Source organism: Plutella xylostella, chromosome 14, assembly GCF_932276165.1.
Source record: "Plutella xylostella chromosome 14, ilPluXylo3.1, whole genome shotgun sequence".
NCBI lineage: Eukaryota > Metazoa > Arthropoda > Insecta > Lepidoptera > Plutellidae > Plutella > Plutella xylostella.
The window spans coordinates 8,984,538-9,004,015 of NC_063994.1; the positions used below are offsets into that span (position 1 = coordinate 8,984,538).

The following is a 19,478-nucleotide window of genomic DNA, read 5'->3' on the forward strand; positions in this document are numbered from 1 at the left end:
GTTCGCAACAGGGAAATCCCATCAAAAACAATACTTGTCAAAAAAACCAAGTCTCGTAACTCAGTTGTTCTACGGTAAAAAGTTGTGAGATCCATGTAATACCAAGTTTGATCCACGCACGCATCTCTATCTTAAAAATATTTAATGTTTTATATAAATATTTTAGTTTTTCCTTGGTTCATACACCAAATACTACTTATATTCCAACTTTGAAGCTTCTAGGTCTGCTAGAAGTGCCTTAGAATTTTTATGATCGGTGATTGAGTGAGTCAGTGACAAAATTAAGAAACTTTGACCCGTTATAATTCTTAAACTACTGTTTCAAATTTAATGAAATTTTAAATATACCGTGTCTTTACAATGCCTGCATGGTTATTGAAAATTCAGTCTTCTAGTTTTATCCACAACGAAGTTACAGGGGGCGAAAATGGCCTGAATTGCTTCGAGAAAAGGATGGTACGGCCGTGCCGCTTTTTAGCTCGACTTGGTGGGGGCACTGCCGTGCCCCCAGATACTATACATAATTATAATCCTAAATTAAAATCAACAAAGAGGTTAACGGTTCAAATTGATCCATATCTCATTTTTTAGTAATGAATTGTATATTGTAAAAGATTAGATAGGTTATTAACACTGCAAGAGCGAATTAACAATACGAGCTGAAAAGGCTTGGTAGCCTTATGCTCGGATCGCTGGTAGTAGAAGCAATGTTTATTGGTATATTACAAAGGTCATTGACATAGAAGAGAACTTAATACCGCGATGTAGTTTGCGGGAATTGTAATGGCTATGTAATTACATGAAAGCTATTTGACAACTGAACACGAGCAAACTTAAAATCTTATAGAATTTAGAAATATTAGACATTTATGTGATCTGTCACTGGATAAGTTTGTGGCACTGTAAACTATGTCTGCAAGCGCGTCCCAAAAGACCGCGCACACTATCAGTCGCGGGTCGCGGCTGTCAGCCGCGTCCGTAAGCCGCGTCCGCTAATGTGTCGGCGCCTTGAATCAGTTTATTAAGTTTTTTTGTTCAAGACGAAGTTCGGACTTGCCAGCCACATAAGAGCACATAACAGAGTGTAGCAAGAGTCGCTGTTGTCGGATACGAGGAAGAGGACATCATCATCATCATCATATTCACAATGATAGTTTATTATATATTTAGTAAAAAGTTATTAAATAGTTAATTATGCTCTAAATTGACAGCCATTTTATAACAACCAAATCCAATACCACTTGGAGTTAAAAAATACGGGGGCTGTGCGTTTTGTTTTTATTTTTTTATGGCAACATTAATTAGCTGTCTGCTGTCATAGGTCATAGTTGACATTGTCAAATCAAATGTCAACATCAACAACAAACAAATTAGAAAATTTAGAAATTAGCCAAGCAATAAATTCGAAAGGAAATTCATAGAGCCAAAAATGGTAAAAATCGCGCTTCAAATAAAAGCACAACTGGAATGCATAGATAAAGTTTATACCAGCCACCCGGACTTTCAATGGTTCCTAAAACTCAAGTGTGGCAGTTGCGGAGAAGTAACTGATAAGTTCCATGACTTGACGGAGTCAGAGAAAGTGCCCCAAAAGCATACCAGGGGCGAATCCAACTTGCTCATCAAGTGCAAACTTTGCTCCAGAGAAAACAGCATTGACGTTATAGAAGGTAGCAATGGTATGTATTGTAATATGGAACACCTCTGTTCCGGTATTGTATAACCTCCAAATATGTATATGTTTTTAGGGTTCCGTAGCCAAAATGGCAAAAACGGAACCCTTATAGTTTCGTTATGTCCGTCTGTCCGTCTGTCCGTCTGTCACAGCCGATTTACTCGGAAACTATAAGTACTACAGTGATGAAATTTGATGGGAATATGTGTTGTATGAACCGCTACAAAAATATGACACTAAATAGTAAAAAAAAGAATTGGGGGTGGGGCCCCCCATACATGTAACTGAGGGATGAAATTTTTTTTTTCGATGTACATACCCGTGTGGGGTATCAATGGAAAGGTCTTTTAAAATGATATAAAGTTTTCTAAAAAACATTTTTCTTAAAGTGAACGGTTTTTGAGATATCAGCTCTCAAAGTCGTAAAAAGTATGTCCCCCCCCCTCTATTTTTATAACTACGGGGTATAAAATTCTAAAAAAAATAGAGGTGATGCATGCTAATTAACTCTTTCAACGATTTTTGGTTTGATCAAAGTATCTCTTATAGTTTTTGAGATAGGTTGATTTAAGCTACGGAACCCTTTGTGCGCGAGCCCGACTCGCACTTGGCCGGTTTTAAAATTTGCAATCGATCACTACTGGAGCTTTCAATGCGGTAGCCAGAGTAATAGTTATTTTACAATATACTTCACTAGTTAAATATACTTCTGCCACTCATTATAAATTTGTTTTTAATTATTATTTAATGATATTACAGGTGTTTTCACTAATGAAGATGTTAACAAATTTAAAACAATAGTAATTTTTGACTGCAGAGGTGTGGAACCAGTTGATTTTGAACCCAAATCTGGATGGATAGTTGAGTCTGAGGACAATGGTGAGATAAACAAAATTATACTATGTATTTCTTATTATAACTAGAATGAGAGTTATAAATTGTAACCACTTGTTGCAATAAAAGAGGTCATTCTGTGTATTCTCTCAAGATAAATTATTTGACCAATAATAACTATAGTTTTTTGTTATGTGCATAGCATTTGTATAAACCATAAACTTGCAGGTAAAACAGGTTTTATTACGGTAAAGGCATACTATACATAAAAATAACACAAATGATGGGTGTATAAAAAAGAGGTGTATACCCAACAGTGGGCGATAGAAGGCTAATGATGACATATACTATAGCTGATACAGTTTGTCTCCATTGTGAAAGGATAAGCCAGTCAGAATAGTCTCATTCGCTGACTGTGCATAGTGTGCAGGATGTGGGTATCCTACTTACTAGTAGTATTATCCCACATATTACTACTGTCCCTTTAAAGCATTGGTACTCAACCTTTTTTATATAAGGGCCACAAACACATTTAAGTCATGGTGTCGCGGGCCGCAAGCAATTTTTTTTTAAGTATTGTTAAGCTATGTAAACTATCGAATAATAATTAAGTAAAAAAAACACATGCAAATACTACTCTGTGTAAAAAGTATCGGGATTAGATCAATAAAACAAAAAAATGATTGTTATTTATACAAATTTATTTTATCACCTCCAAAGTATGCTCATTCAGAAACGATACACATACAGTGCAACTAAAAAGTCCTGACAATAAAGAGTGCCATTTTGCTAAGACTTTTTATCATTTTCAGTTATTTATTTACATTTACATTAAATACATTTAAAAAATAAAATACCTAATTGTTAATGGCATTTTAACGGATTTGTCCTTTAATAAATATACTAGATCGATTAAATACGGTCTTAAACAATTAGTTATAATCTACTTCCGTTTTCAGGACTTTATAGTTGTACTGTACGCCATAACAACATTTTTTAAACGCTGTTTCCAGTGTTGTGTTTAGTACTCGCGGCGAATTTTCCTTTTTGTCTTCTTTAGTTAAAGTCATGTTGACTGTTTTCTTTGACTATCGTGGTGTTGTGCACTCGAAATTTTTGCCATAACGTCAAACGGTAGGAAAATAATATTATTTGCGGGTTATGTAGAATTTAATACAGCAAATTCGACAAAGATGTGTGGAAAAAAATCGATAAAAGATTTTGCACCACGATATCGCGCCTTTCGCACAAGGATCATCATTGTGAATGAATTTTTGAGCAAACATTCAACAAATACCATCTAGCATCCACCATATATTAACCAGATATGGCTGCAGCTTACGGCCTTAGCTCCTTTTTTTTCCTAAACTCAAATTAACACTTCGAGGCACTGTTTTCAATCGATAGAAGACAATAAGAAAAATCACCGCGAGTACAAACTACAAAATACAATACAAAACTACAAACACAAGTCTGAAAACAGCGTTTAAAAAAAAGTTGTGATGATTGGATAATTCTTTGGCGTATCTGTATCGTTTCTGAAGGAGAAAACTTTGAAGGTGATAAAATAAAGTTGGATGAATAACAATCATTTTTTGTTTTATGGATATAATCATAGAATAACAAGTACAATGATCCCGATACTTTTTACACAGAATGTATATTCTCTATTATCTCTCATGGCACGCGGGCCACTGATAAAGGCCCGGCGGGCCATATGCGGCCCGCGGGCCGCAGTTTGAGTATAGCTGCTTTAAAGGCACAAACATGTAAAAAAAGTTACATATAGGTTTACGGACAAGTAGTTAAAATTTATATTTAATTTGCATTTGTCGGATTTTTTTATTTTTCCCGTAATAAGTGGGTTATAAATGCGAAAGTTTGTGAGTATGTGTATATAAATATTTGTTACTTCCTTACGTCAAAACGGCTGTACCGATTTTGATGAAATTTGGTGTGGAGCTAGCCGACACCCTGGATTCACATAGGCTATTTTTTATTGCAGCATTCCCGTGGGAAAACTTTTTAAGGCGAAGCAAACCTCGCGGATACAGCTACTGCATAATATAGTACAGTTAATAATACACTTTGGATGCTCCTTAGTTTACCCAAATTATTTTTATATCTAAAGATCCCTTCATGAAGAGACATGCTTCTATAAGTATTAAGTATACATAGATATTTCATTATTTTCAGGTAAAAAGTTCCACGATGTAGACCTATCGGAAAAAGAATGGGCTGATTATGATGAGAAGAACAAAACATCAGTTGGAATATATGAATTGGAGTGGCAGTTTGTTAAAGTCAAATAATTGTTAATTTAATATTAAGAAACTTAATTGAATCTATGTACACTTTTATAAATGAATTAACCAGAACCAGGTAATAAAACATCCTATTATTTTACCGTTATTTTGATGGATATTCTTTTATATTTATAATATAGGTAGTTACAATGTATTGTAGGGTTAAGGTAGTATGCATTTAAATACATTCTTCTTTTCGTGTCTTACTGTACCTGTATGCTTAGATCTTTAAAAGTATACAACGGGTCTTAATGCGTTTTTTTTTTTTAAATAGGTGGTGTGATTTCTCTTAAGGATCATAATAATAATTATGTACTTTTTATCCCGAGATTCCCACGGCATAACCTTTTAGAGCGAAGCTAGCGGGAAATGTATGTATGCGATTATAGAATGTTATAATAAAATAACCTACTTAGGTACAGTCAGCAAAAGAGATACGCATACTTACCTATAGCTATTCCCATTAGCAGCCCATGGTGACATGGATCTTGTGTGTATCTTCCTACTTTAAATATATATATATATATATATATATATATATATATATATAGATAAACTTCCCGTTTGTTGTCTGTACATATTCAGTACCATATAGCATAATTATAACTAGATAGGTTCACAGTTCCTCTTTTATTTCCGATTCATGATTATATGTGTGCTTACGATCACATCCTCACATGTAGGTATTGGCAGGAAGTTAACGAAGCAAACTAAATGGCAGTTGTAGTTTTTTAACAGTTGAACAGTTGGTAGCTTTAGCTTCCGTATCCGGCAACACGCATGCGATCTAGTTCAACATTTAGGTACCTATCAGGAACAAAATTAGGCCTAATCAATTCTAATTTTTTTACAACGACAGCCTACTGTTTGATACAAAAAGTTCTCATGATAATACTAGAATTCTTGCTAACAGATAACAACGTTCGTGCATTGTTCGCTCGGTTCAATGGACGCAGCGTGTTACCGCCCATTTCGTTTAATTCACGTCGTATATTAAATCAGCAGTAACATTGAAAGTGAAGGTATTGGACCAACGCTTGGATTACATTGTTAATGCTGGGTTAACGACTTTACACGGTAGCATGGTTTGAAGAGTTCCTACGATATAGTCCGACAATGCTAACTTTGCAAAAGAAATAGTAACCCCAAAAAGTTCATTAGGGCAACAATCGATTATTATTAGCAATATACCTACTCGCGAAACATTTTTTTTTCAATAATCAACATTATTTTTTATTACGTACCTATTCTAATTATTAAAAAAAAAAACTGGCATCCGTTAAAGATGAACAAATTTAAGCCGTACTAAAGTTAGCATTGCCCGACTCTAAAGTGCAGTTGAAAAAGATATTAGAAGTAGTGGAGTGGAAATTTATAAGTATAGTGCTGATAGCCAAATCAATGTACCTACCTAGGTGATTTTGTTTTAGACCAACTCTGCGCTCTAACAAGCAGGTACCTAGCATATATATTTAAAAGCTGACGAGACGTCCACTTATAATGTTCCACCCTTTCACATGATTTCTAGATTCTTCTTAGAATGTCTCAATTATTTTATTGTCAACTTATACATAAAGCTTAGGTACCCATACATAAAGCTCAGTCAGATTAGTTCGCGTTCGTCAGTCGCTGACTGCCCACTCTGCCCAGGCTGCGCCGTCATTTACTGTTGACACTACACTCGGGGAAGCTCTGTTTTCGTTTTCTCCTATTAATTGTAGGTAATGTGCTAAGGTAATAGTAGGTCAAGCACCTATAGGTTATTGATTATATGAAGATTCTAAGTAGAAGTCTTCTAAGATATTTTGTGTCATATTCTATAAATTAATATTTAATATCCTACTAAACAACTAATACTTATGTAGTCATCTTCACAGAATTAACAAAAAGGCGTTTAAAATAAATACTCAAAAAATATCACAGGATTCATTTACTCCTTCGACTTATAACACAACACACACTCATGCACGCAACAAATAACTTAATTATCCTACTAAGGTACATACATTAAGATTATTTATACAATAAAGACGTCTCGAACTAAGTACCGTCAAATGGCTGATGCTTGTGTTAGCTGCTGTTGGGATTGGGAGTGCTGGTATCTGTGTCATTGTCATTATTACTGTCATTTGGTCTACTATCTGAGTTGCCCTCTGAGCTTTCGTTGTCGGACCGCGAGGAGAATCCCTTGAAGCCGGTGTTCCCGTGCACCGTGACGGTGTGTGTGGGGGCTTCAGTGGTCACACTCTCGTCTGAGACCGTGAATCCGGAGTAGACGTAGTGGTCGTTGTCGAAGCCGGTGGACGGGTGCAGGTACACGGGCACCCCGACCGGCACCTGTACGGGCGTGGGCACCGGCACTTTCACCGGGTACGGGACTTTAACCGGCACCGGCACCTTTTTCTCTACCGGGTACGGCTTGGGGACGTACACCGGCACCCTCTTCTCGACTTCGACGCGTTGCGGCACGTACACTTTGAAGGGGACCGGCACCCGCTTCTCCACTTCGACCGGGTACGGGACACGTTTCTCTACCTCCACCCGGACCGGGTGCGGCACCTTGACGGGGAAGGGCTGCGGCACGGGCACCTCCACCGCCACGTGCCGGATCACCTCGTAGGGCTCCTTGACCTTAACCTCCACCGGGTACGGCACCCGCTTCTCGACCGGGTACGGCTGCGGCACGTACACCTTCACCGGCACCGCGTACGGGACCCGCTTCTCCACGTGCACAGGCACGGGCCGGTCCACGGGCACCTCCACGGGGTAGGGCACCTTCTTCTCCACCTCCACGCGCACGGGCTGCGGCACGCGCACCTCGCGGTACACCGGCACGTGGTGGATGATCGGGTACGGCTTCGGCACGTACTCCTTCTCCACCACCTTCACGGGCACCTGCACGGGGTAGGGCACCTTCTTCTCTACCGGGTACGGGACGGGGATTTTCTTCTCGACGGGCACCGGGTACGGCTTGGGCACCTCCACCTTGACGGGCACCTTCTTCTCGACGGTCTTAATGTATCTGTGGTGATGGTGGTGGTGGTGGTGCTTAATCTTGACCACCTTGTGGCGGGACTCCTCCGCACGCTGCGCCGCGGCACCCTTCGGTCTGGAACCAAAGCGAGGACGCGGGGTCAGTGGGCGCCGCTTGCGGTAAAAATACGGCTTCTTCACACTAACAGAGGGCGACCTGCGCAGAGGCACGAGGCCGAACGAGTGCAGGTAGACGACGCGGCGGCTCTCGCCGTCGTCGGGGGTCAAATCGGAACGGCGGGAAAAAATATCGGATCGTCTTACTCTGTTGTGCTGGGCCGCGGGGGCCGGGCGGCGCGCCGGGTAGTGCGAGGGCACGATGGGGATCCAGTCGTTGGGCGTGATGGTGAGGTTGAGGCGCGGCGCGGGCGTGGTGTGCTTGGGCAGCCGCGTGACGCGCCGGTAGCTGCGGGGGGTCGCGGGGGCCGGGGCGGGGGTCGCGGGGGCCGTGCGGTTGCTCAGCCGGATGCGCAGCACGCTGCCTGCCCCGTCCAGGTCGTTGCTCGCGACGGTCGTCGCGTTAGTCACGGTTTCGGTCGCGTTGTCGGCGGAGGTGGTGTTCATTTTGTCGCGGATGTGTTTCGGCCAGATCCTCTTGTTCCTCAAGGGTTTCTGTGTAGTGGTGGTGCTGGTTGACGTGGTGGTGGGTGGTGGCGGTTTGTTTTTGGTTGGCTTGCTCGGCTTGGTGGGTTTGGGGTTAGGGGGCCGCACGGTGTCGGCGCGGATGCCGTTGACGGTCTGCACGGGGATGCTGAACTTGGGGCTCTTGGTGACGAGGTAGGGCTTGCCGGTGGACGCGGCGAACACGAGCTGCTGGCGGGACGGCGCCGCGTAGTACGGCCCGCGGTTGTTCAGCGGTATGACTTGGGGATACTTGTAGAGGGGTTTGGACGGGTAGAGGCCGGGCTTCGAGTAGGGCCGGGCCTGCATGACGTGACCGTAGAACTGTCGTGGCATCTCCACGTATTTGAGCTTCGGTTTGTCCTTGAGGGGTTGTTTGGGGGCGGCGGTGGGGGGTGGGGTGGTGTGGTTTACATACGTGGGGGCGAGCGCGGGTCGGCTCTCCTCGGCCACCTGGTCCGTGCCACTGTCGGCTTCGGTTGCCGTAGCGCCATCTCGGACATTGATGGCGATCACTAGGGCGACGATCAGCAATGTCGTCTGTGGACAATGGCGGGCTGTCAGTGCAGTTGGTACTCGAAGGTTTAGGTCGAGGGTCTAACGGTTGTTTCGCACATGTGATTTTAATAAATTGTTGTTTTAACGCCATTGCCTTTTGTTAACGACAAAATAGATTAGTACTTAGGTAAATTTTAAGTAGGTACTTAAGTAAAGTACTTTATCTGAAATTATTTATTATTTTACTTCCGCATTACTTTTAAGTGTTATATGTTTATTATTATAAATTAGTAGACAATAATTAACTACTTATCTGGTAAAGCAAACTTTAGTGCAAAACGATTTATCAATATCACATGTTTGATCCATTACAGTTTTACTTTCGATATCTTCGATGCGTGAGCACCGGCTTATTACGAGAAATATTCACTAAATGCACGCTAACTATTCTTCCTTTGTTTTGTAGGCACTATAAAAACATCACTTGCTACAATGTTCACGTATGTTTCTGTAATTATTTGCTGTCATGCACTATTTTTAATAATAATTCTTGTACTAAATTAACAAACGAGCACTGATATTGGTGTCAAAAAACTTTACAATCCATAGGGTATGTGGTTAATTAACTTTTAAAACACTAAAATCACCGTCCACAAACTTTTCAAAATCACTTTTTGCCACCAAAATCACTGCACGTCACTTTTTGACAGATCACTTTTCCCGCCACTTTTATTTTCTTCCCCTTTTTTTTCACAACTAGGGATGTACCTACCGACGAGTGTAGCATAGTGCGGTACCGACGGCCGCTGGTGGTCATGCACGCAATGATGGCTCGACGGAAGCGCCACACTCTTATATAGCGTTCGTGTAATGCCTGGCTGAGCCCCTGGACTCGAACTTTCTCTGCCAATGCCAATATCAATGGTCAATATGAGGATGACCCCCATGGGGTTATTAGAAGTATCGATACAACTGTTTTAGAGATAAGTAAAAAAAAAGCGTGAACACTTACTGAAAGCTTGCTTCCTGCCTTGAGCGGCACTGACCTATATCTGGCTATGGGTACATAAGTAGTTAACTACTTTGAAGAGTACCCATTCTCTGTTCTGCCATCTCATCAACATCAGTCACCAACATGACCGTCAGATAAATTTATTACGGCTTGATGCATCCTTATAGAGGTTTTTTTTAAATATGAAATAGTAATAATCAACAGCTATGTCATCTGCCGAACTGCCTCTTTATAATCTTTCCTTATAGTGTTCTTGTACCTAATTAGTTAAATACAGCATTTTCTTCTGAAGTAGATTAGAGTGCTAAGTTCACTGCCTATTACCTATACAATGGGATAAGTATCAAATACACTACACTACAACACCTACGCCTGTTACCATCTGAGCCGGACGGATTTGAAGGACAATAGACACAGAAAGGTACAAGTTCATCACTATGGCACTTGCAACAAAAGGTTAAAAAGCACAAGCTAGGTATAGGTCCTTAATGCTCCTATACTTACATGAGGTTTAACCACCACCTGATTAACATTCTAATATAGAAAAAGTTAAATTGATTGTTTTTCAGTAATTACGTATCTAACGTATCTTTTTTATATAAAAACTGAATAGGTAACTGATGAAGTATACAAAGTTTGAGTAGAATATTAATAGACACATTTTCTTTGCTAAAGGCCGTAACGATACGTAACCATTGATATGAATAAACGTGTATAAGTACCTATGTATTTAACCGCCGATTAACATTGTGAGTTCTTTGTCTTTGGTTGTATGAGTTGTATCTAGTTGATTAGTTCATACTTTTGGTGATTTTATGTTTGAATGTCATTCACAATGCAATCATCCCGGAGGCCTCGACAGTGAATTTTAGAGAAAAAGTTAAGTAGGTAGGTATATTTAGCATGTAGAGGCTGGATTAGCAAGGCAAGCGAGAGAGGACTGTAATGAACCATGAAGATGATGATGAATGAAAGACAATTCGCACTGATATAAATATCATGTTACTTATTATACATTGCATGTAATCCACCCACGCACTTTTGAGTTTTCCGCTACACCGCTTTCTACTTGTCACATTTTTTCGGTATTTGTGACTGAAAGTTATCAATAAAAGAAATATCGATATCAGTCACTAGTGTCGCCACGCTATACCTAGGTGTCACAGCCACCCCTTTCTACAACTAACGTGCACTAATCCGGAAAAAGATTGTATTCTACATATCTATAAATAAGTATACCTAGGTACCTACATCATTTAATTAATTAAAGTAAGTACCTACCAGAAAGTATACCTACTTATTACATTAAGCTAGCTGAGAAAAATCTTTCTTAAAGCGACATTACATTAACTTTTTTATGTTAAATTGAAGAGGTACCAAAAACCACCAAGGTAAGTACATCAAGAATCTTAGTTTAAAATGTCAATGGAAATAATCTTACTCAGAATCGTGGAACATAAAGGAATCTTATACCCTGCAGTTCGTGACACAAGCAGTCTGAAGAAGAAGAGGTAAGTACTTACTTTTTAAATATTTTTTTTTGTTATAAGTAAGTAGGTAAAACATTTCAACTTTATTCCTAATTTCCACCTAAACCACTTAAATTGAATTTGCAATCTTCGCCAGCAACATAATAATCAAACTTTTCATTAACACCAACACTTTCATTTAACAAATAAAGATTCTACACATTACCTCGCGAAACATAATTAGATAAACGGCGTATTAGTGAGCGACTTTTTTCTTAATCACAGGTTCCCGCGCAAATTATCATTCAATCCAAGATGGCGGACATCACATTCATTGAAGCGACGGCGTCGTTGCGTCGCGTGAAATAGTAAATGCAAGTTGTGTTTGAACAAATATTATGCCAAGTTCCTAGTTCCGCTGTTCTTCCGTACGTTTAAAAACGAGTGTAGTACATATACCTACATACCTACGCAAGCATGTTAATTTGGCACGCAAATGTTATAAGTTGGGTCACACGCGCGGTAACTGCGGTAAGTCCCTGCTCTCTTGCACCTAGACCGAGAGACCCATTTTAAAAGATTTTAACTTAGACCGCCAAAATGCTATTAATAAACTGATTAATATACTTAAGTATACGTTTGAAGTCTGGTCTATTTATCTTTGAGTCAGCAACAGCATATACAAGAAACTTTGAAACGTTTTTATCCTAACTAATCCTAACTATCCTAACTTCCTAACTAATATTATAAATGCGAAAGTAACTGTGTCTGTCTGTCTTTCTGTCTGTCTGTCTGTTACTCTTTCACGCCCAAACTACTGAACGGATTTGAATGAAATTTGGTATACAGATAGTCTAGACCCTGAGAAAGAACATAGGCTAATTTTTATCCCGGAATTCCCACGGGAAAACTTTTTAAGTCGAAGCGAAGCTCGCGGCAACAGCTAGTTTTAATATAAAGAAGATCATTTACCTAAATAAGATACCAATAACAGCACTTAGATTGTACCTACCTACCTACCTCTGGGGTGCAAGGCCTCCCCAAGAGACGTAGGTACTTATCTACTGTAAGTAACTTAGGCCTGGGTCTCCTATTTTCGCTGTAGGTCGCGTCAAGTGTCACCGCCGTAGGCCGCGTCACAATGCTCATTATGTTTACGCGCCAACGTCGGCGTGTGAGGGAGACCGCATCAGTACATTTCTATAGTGAGCATCGTGACGCGGCCTACGGCGTGACGCTAGACGCGACCTACGGCGTAAATAGGAGACCCAGGCCTTACATACTATACGTCTGACGCAGCCTAGGCAGTCACTCACTGACACCTCTCTCTGACTGGCTAATCTTTTCACCACGAAAGTAAATATTTTAATAAATACTTATTTTAATTTCGTGTTTTGTATTGTAATGTAAAAGTAAAACTCAAAGTGCACTTACTTCGATCACTGTATTTCCATTAAAATCTTAAGCCTATACTTATCATCGGGGAATCTCATCTTGATTATCTGTCTCACTTCCTCGCAGGAGTATGACTGAGACAGATCCTTGTTTTGGTTCCAGAGACGGGATAGTTCAAGCAATTGCGCCTTCAGTACTAGAGGCATTTTGACGAACTTGGACCAAATGTCTATCTTCTTCTCGAATTCAATCGGCTCCTGAAAAAGTGAAATAAAGTAGCTTAGTAATGACGACAAACAAAAAAACAACAATCCGTTACAGTTTAGGTTGGTTAGTTAGTCAGTAGGTTTAGGTACATGGTAGCTACGGAAGGCAAGTTTACAAGAAAAGTTTTAGCCACATTCTCCAAGCTTGGCAAGCGGGTTGCAGATAATGACACAACACAAACGTTGAACATCCACGACACGATACGAGAGCATTGCCCCAGCCGAGATTCGAACACGGACGGAACCTACGACACCAGAGTCAACGTTACTAACGACTGCGACATTCGGTCGTAATGTCCTTAAACGATCGATTTTGCTGGTGGTTCGATGAGGAAATCCGAGGACAGAGTATGGTGAAAGAGAAGGAATTAAGTAGTGTAGTGTAAGCTAAAGAGGACTTATTTAGGTATGTAGCGATAATGTTTGTACAATGCCTAGTATCGTAGGAAAGCCGAAAGTAGGCCGGTAGTAGGCTTGGCTTCCATATGATCACCTACAGAATCATGAGATATAGCTAACACTAGCAAGGTGGCAACTCTCACATCTCTAATAATAATAAAAACCGGCCAAGTGCGAGTCGGGCTCGCGCACAAAGGGTTCCGTAGCAGCAAATATAATATTACAGTTAAATCAACCTATCTCAAAAACTATAAGAGATACTTTGATCAAACCAAAAATCGTTGAAAGAGTTAATTAGCATGCATCACCTCTATTTTTTTTAGAATTTTATACCCCGTAGTTATAAAAATAGAGGGGGGGGGACATACTTTTTACGACTTTGAGAGCTGATATCTCAAAAACCGTTCACTTTAAGAAAAATGTTTTTTAGAAAACTTTATATCATTTTAAAAGACCTTTCCATTGATCACGGGTATGTACATCGAAAAAAAAAAAATCATCCCTCAGTTACATGTATGGGGGGCCCCACCCCCAATTCTTTTTTTTACTATTTAGTGTCATATTTTTGTAGCGGTTCATACAACACATATTCCCATCAAATTTCATCACTGTAGTACTTATAGTTTCCGAGTAAATCGGCTGTGACAGACGGACAGACGGACAGACGGACATGACGAAACTATAAGGGTTCCGTTTTTGCCATTTTGGCTACGGAACCCTAATAAAAAACTGCTAAGTGCGTGTCTCTATACTATCGTCGTGCCACGCATTTCTATGGGTACATACGGTACATAAAATACTCTCATAGAAGGTGTCTCCACACGGATACGCATATTATCGCTGCGATGCGACGAGTGGTTGAGGACGCGACAACGTCATAACATCGCTGCGAGCTCGTCGCGCTCTCCTAGCGAGGCCGGGCCTATACTTTATTTATTTATTATTTATTTAGGTATACAAAACGGTACATAGTTCATACATTAGTTGTAAACCAAATCATAGAATCTGATCTAACTATGTTCCAAAGCATGTACACACAGGTGCATTAACAAATTGTGCTTAACGTTTAAATATTATATAAGTAGTTATAGTTATATTAACTTTACGATTCTGTTGCGAGTCGCGACATTACTCTTCCGTGGAGAATAAGATAGAAGTGGAGAGTGTGGAGAGCCGTACGTAGTTTTTAAGGTGAGAATAGAATAATAACTTTTTATCATGCTTTTGCCAGTATTGTACCGTTCATAAGAACGTTACATTACACACAAATGGTAACTCATGACCACGTTTTGTTGGGTTATGAATAAATATTTAAATACCAGCTAAAATAATACAAGGATCAAGGATCTAATAAATAAACTAAACTTTAACCTTCTACTTTATACCTCAGAATAATAACTCTCTCTTTATATACCATACGACACACAGATAAGGCACAGACATTTTGATTTGAACTATTAAATGACAGTTGACATGACACTGCACTGCAACTGTCAAATTAGTTTCATTCATTTGTTTTGTTTACTGATACGGGCGAAATTTTATTTTAACTAAAATTAACAAAACAATACGGTAAAATACTTGACTACACACAGTAATTTTGAGGTTATATTGAAGAGCTCCGTTTCCCACCGTAACGATCAATTCTACATCATGGTCTGCGATAAATGTGAGAAGAAGCTCGGGAAGGTGATAACGCCAGACCCGTGGAAAGCCGGAGCCAGGAACACGACAGAAGGCGGTGGGCGGAAAATAGGCGAGAATAAAGCTTTGACGGCCAAAAAGGCGCGATTCAATCCTTACACAAATAAGTTCCAGGAGTGTAGAATCTGCCGCACGAAGGTACACCAAGTTGGCTCGCATTATTGCCAGGCGTGTGCGTACAAGAAGGGCATTTGTGCGATGTGCGGGAAGAAGATTTTGGACACTAAAAACTATAGGCAGAGCTCCACATGAATTGTGCTATTTTAGGTAATATAAGTTAGTTAAGTAAAACTAAAATAATGGATATTTATAAGGCTGAACATTTTTGGTTTGTATAAAAGTATGTTATTGGGTCACTTGAATAATAAATCAATGATTTTGTAAAATACCCACCAGTAAAACTTGATGTACAAAAATAAATTAAAACATACCTCAAACAGCTCCAAAACTTCTTGTTTTATATCTTCCAGCCTGACTGCAATCATGTAGATGATGTCTTCATCAACGGCTTGACTATTAGCAAAGACCCTCTGTAGTACCGTCTGACATAACACTTGGATCAGCATGCAAACAGACAGGTTGTACATGCGAGATGGTAGGATATGTAGCCAGTTATGTTTCAGATCCTTCATTAGGGTTAAGGCGTCATTGATAGCACCATCAAACTGATCAAAGGTGTCTTGGTTCCATGGTGTTAATTCTGAAAAATGAAAATAATTGAGTAAAACTGTATAAAATTTGTTGTATTTTGTCAGAAAAAAAGCTTAACAGAAATAAATTAAAAATATTTACATAAGTGCATCATGCATACCATCTGGCTGAATATTCTTTATAATTATAGCTTTTTGATTCTGCAAGTAGAGTGATATCTTCTCTAGACCAAGCACCCTCAGATCCTGGATACACTCTGCGGCCACTGTAGTCAGGTGCTCGGCCACAGCGGCCGGCAGTATGTTCTGCCAGGGCGGGCCCAGTAGACCATGGGCCAGATAGAAACAGTTGTTGAAGAATAATGCTGAAAAAAATATATATTAGAATGTAAATATCAAGTTAATTTTCAATAAAGTTTCTTAATTACTGTATAAACACTGTTAGCAATGTGTGATGCATTCACTACTCACCTATATCCAAAGGGCAGCACTCCAGGTTGACTTTAAACTTCTTGGGCACCACACTCTGGTACATGACGGCAATGCTCTTGATGTACGCAATGAGCTGTGTGGTGTAGTTCATAGGCAACTTGATGCTCTCCACCAGATGCTCAACAATAGTCATCATGATCTTCTTCACATTCTGCGAAACAACACATTTGGGAAGCAACAGTGGCTTAGTCAAGTCCCAAACTTCTTTGTCAGTCACGTCTAAAACTGACTCATTGTTGCTACAAACTGTGACCCCAACAGTTATAGTGCCATAGGAGAGGCTTTCATTAAGCAGGCTTCGCACATCTGACAGTAGCTTATCACATTTCTTATTATACAAAACCAGTTCTGTATTGTTCACGAACTTGTTCAAAGGAGATTCGTCAGCCGCTACAAACTTGAGGTCAACCAAGAACTTGTTGAAGGAGTCCAGTTCTACAACCAGGTTGCTGTAGTTCTGGTAACTGCTGTTGCAGGACGGCAGGTTGTTCCTGATACAGTCTTCAATTATCTTGTTAAAGAACCTGCCTCGGATGGAGTCGGCAAACACTGCTATGAATGTTTTCTCCGCATCCAGCTGAGTGCCAAGTGTTGACTGCAGAAAGTCAAACACCCCCATAAGATTGATGAACACAGTTTGAAAAGTAGGCTTTGACTTATCTTCTAAGTCTATTTTTATATTACACACAAAAGTATGATTGGGCGCTATCTCATCTTTTCCGAAGATGATGCAGTTGTGCCTAATTATATTATGTAAGATTTTCTGAATGAAGAAGTTAGAAAATAGCCCAAGTTCGAGATTCAGTCTGTTAGTTGCATATAAGGTTTTCAGTACATTTTGGATAACTACTGGGTCACTTTGTTGGACCGACAATGAGTAGGTGAGGTGATATACACCCTTTTTCTCAGACCAGCTGAAAATATCCTCCCACTCTACACTTAGGTTAGAGGAATATATGGAGTACTGGTTTTCAGCCTGAGCTATGATGTTAGACAGAGCTGCAGAGGTCTTATCTTCAAGTTTCAAAGTTTTGAGTTGCTTTCGTAACTCCGTAACGCGCATCATGGCTGCACAGTATTGGTATCTAGCAAATTCATGATTAGCCATTTCAAGATCACGTTTAGCTTCAACGGCAATGCAAAGATTTTCCAGTAATCCAAAGGTTGTTATCATTTTAATAAAAGCTTTTTTAAATTCATCATCAACATCATACGTTTTTTCTAAAGATTCGACTTCGGTTTTTAACTTTTCATGGTCTTCAAATAAGTTGGATTTTCTAGTCCTGTAGTTCAGTTGTTCGAGACTCTTCGTAGGTGAGTAAGTAATGTATGTGTCGATCAGATTCTCTTGTAAGGACCACGATAGAGCTTGTGATTTTTCTGTGAGTTCTTTTATTTTGGGGAAAACAACATTGCGGTGTTTTGAAAAGTCCTCAGTGTTGGCCTTGTCCGCCTCTTGTAGCACCGCACTTAATAAACTCATTTTAGATTTATCTCGCCTAATATCACAGAGCTCAATCAAACACTATTTGTAACTTAGGATTAGAACAAATCAAATTTAAAAATAATTTGTCTTTTGTTTCAGTTAGCAAAGCAAGAATTTGAAATTTTGAATTTGACTTGGCATAACATGACACCATATTAATTTTGACATTTGACATTAAAATCTACCATCTGTTAGTGGTCTATGCTATGATTAACGTAGTCTGTGAATGTGACCGATAAATGCTCCGAATAATAACGATTTTATGTTTTCACTGCATTGTAACGGTAATTTTCAGCCTTTTCTTGCTATTAACTATTTGTAAGGTAGGTTGCCTACCATTGTAAAGTTAATTTAATACCTTGATCAATCTTACCTTACCTATCAACTAAACTACAGTCGAACTATAAAGTCCTGACAATAAAGAGTGCGATTTTGTTAAGACTTTTTATCATTGACAGTTATTTACTTACTTTTACATAGGCACCTACAGTTTAAAAATAAAGTACCGATTGATAACAGCTTTTTAACGGATTTGTCATTTAATAAATATGATAGATCGAACAATTAGTTAGAATCCACTTCCGTTTTCAGGACTTTATAGTTTGACTGTACAATGGTTTGCTTGTACCGTTTCTACATAGTTTCTATCATACCTACATAACTACTAGTCACTAACTACTACTCATAGAATAACTACTAGTACTCGTTATTCTATGCTACTATACATATACAGGGTGTCCCAAAAGTCAACGTCATCCCTTAAAGGGCTGATAGGTCAGCTCATGAGAGGCCAGAATATCACAATATGACCTTAGTAAAAACTCGATAATTTTCGAGATATTGACACTTTTATAAATTTGCTGAAAATCGACACCTTGGATCAGTTTTTTGCGTGCCGCCGGTACAAAAATCCATATTGTTAGAATTTGTTTGGTGTTGCATCACCCTGTATAGCCCTGCTCTTGATCGCAGTCAAAAAAAATATCGAGTAATGCTGTATGTTTAAAAAAAACACGGTTTTCAAAGTCATAAAAGGTAATCGTATTTTTTTATAAACAACTTTGACTCTACATACTGTAAAAAAATATACCACGCAAACCTGGCACCTTATTTGAAAAGATTGCTCATTTAATGCAGTTTCCAAAATGGTATGAAACGTTGCTATTGTTTCAATTAACAAAAAAGTTATTTCTATTTTAGTACAAAACGACCTCGATGTAAAATTGTTTGAAGGAAATTTATCTGACTGAATTTATTAAGGGTAAGTCATGTTGGAATGAGTAAAAGTAAAATAGGTGATGGGGTCAGCCGTGGCAACATAGATGACGTAAAAATAGCTAAGAAAAAACTTACCATACTCTTATAAAACATATTTTGCGTTTTATTACACCTTATTTAAAAAAAACAAACATTTATTGACTTTTATTTTTATTTCTCAAAATTATAACACCACATTATTATATTAAGTATATAACCAGCAAAAAATAATACTCATTAATGGTCATAACCATAATTTTGAGAGTTTGGTTTTGTTTAACAATAACTTTAAAATAAATAACAAGTAATTAGAGGAAATGTTAATGACAAACTGATCTGTCCCTTTTTTGGATACTGTGGATGTACAATGTACATGTGTAA

The 19,478-nt window shown here is 39.1% G+C and overlaps 4 protein-coding genes across 4 annotated transcripts; 2 read left to right on the plus strand and 2 right to left on the minus strand.

The window, feature by feature from the left end:
- The first annotated feature begins 1,324 nt into the window (after positions 1-1,324).
- LOC119694383 (UPF0587 protein GA18326) lies at positions 1,325-4,915 on the plus strand. Its single transcript, XM_038120660.2, has 3 exons — positions 1,325-1,679; positions 2,435-2,554; positions 4,706-4,915. Exons 1-3 carry the CDS (start codon positions 1,430-1,432, stop codon positions 4,819-4,821), a joined length of 486 nt encoding a protein of 161 aa, XP_037976588.1. The 5' UTR covers positions 1,325-1,429; the 3' UTR covers positions 4,822-4,915.
- Positions 4,916-6,220: 1,305 nt separating this feature from the next.
- LOC119694375 (titin-like) lies at positions 6,221-12,164 on the minus strand. Its single transcript, XM_038120643.2, has 2 exons — positions 9,740-12,164; positions 6,221-9,009 (listed from the first exon to the last, which is right to left on the minus strand). Exons 1-2 carry the CDS (start codon positions 9,782-9,784, stop codon positions 6,886-6,888), a joined length of 2,169 nt encoding a protein of 722 aa, XP_037976571.2. The 5' UTR covers positions 9,785-12,164; the 3' UTR covers positions 6,221-6,885.
- A 709-nt stretch (positions 12,165-12,873) lies between these two features.
- LOC105392347 (centromere/kinetochore protein zw10) lies at positions 12,874-18,067 on the minus strand. Its single transcript, XM_011563957.3, has 4 exons — positions 16,334-18,067; positions 16,024-16,227; positions 15,644-15,912; positions 12,874-13,100 (listed from the first exon to the last, which is right to left on the minus strand). Exons 1-4 carry the CDS (start codon positions 17,835-17,837, stop codon positions 12,888-12,890), a joined length of 2,190 nt encoding a protein of 729 aa, XP_011562259.3. The 5' UTR covers positions 17,838-18,067; the 3' UTR covers positions 12,874-12,887.
- On the plus strand, positions 15,013-15,660 carry LOC105392351 (cysteine-rich PDZ-binding protein). The gene has a single exon (XM_011563962.3). The coding sequence runs from the start codon at positions 15,162-15,164 to the stop codon at positions 15,462-15,464; it is 303 nt and encodes a 100-aa protein (XP_011562264.3). The 5' UTR covers positions 15,013-15,161; the 3' UTR covers positions 15,465-15,660.
- Positions 18,068-19,478: the final 1,411 nt, after the last annotated feature.

Bases quoted from the DNA above. Each gene is read 5' to 3' on its own strand.
- LOC119694375 (XM_038120643.2), bottom strand. From the start codon at position 9,784: ATGACCACCAGCGGCCGTCGGTACCGCACTATGCTACACTCGTCG. The intron at 9,010-9,739 runs GTAGGTACATCC...CATTGTCCACAG, and splicing joins GCACTATGCTACACTCGTCG to ACGACATTGCTGATCGTCGC.
- LOC119694383 (XM_038120660.2), top strand. From the start codon at position 1,430: ATGGTAAAAATCGCGCTTCAAATAAAAGCACAACTGGAATGCATAGAT. The intron at 1,680-2,434 runs GTATGTATTGTA...ATGATATTACAG, and splicing joins CGTTATAGAAGGTAGCAATG to GTGTTTTCACTAATGAAGAT. The intron at 2,555-4,705 runs GTGAGATAAACA...CATTATTTTCAG, and splicing joins AGTTGAGTCTGAGGACAATG to GTAAAAAGTTCCACGATGTA.
- LOC105392347 (XM_011563957.3), bottom strand. From the start codon at position 17,837: ATGAGTTTATTAAGTGCGGTGCTACAAGAGGCGGACAAGGCCAACACT. The intron at 16,228-16,333 runs GTGAGTAGTGAA...TATTTTTTTCAG, and splicing joins GTGCTGCCCTTTGGATATAG to CATTATTCTTCAACAACTGT. The intron at 13,101-15,643 runs GTATGTTTTAAT...TCACTTTTTCAG, and splicing joins AAGTTTTGGAGCTGTTTGAG to GAGCCGATTGAATTCGAGAA.
- LOC105392351 (XM_011563962.3), top strand. From the start codon at position 15,162: ATGGTCTGCGATAAATGTGAGAAGAAGCTCGGGAAGGTGATAACGCCA.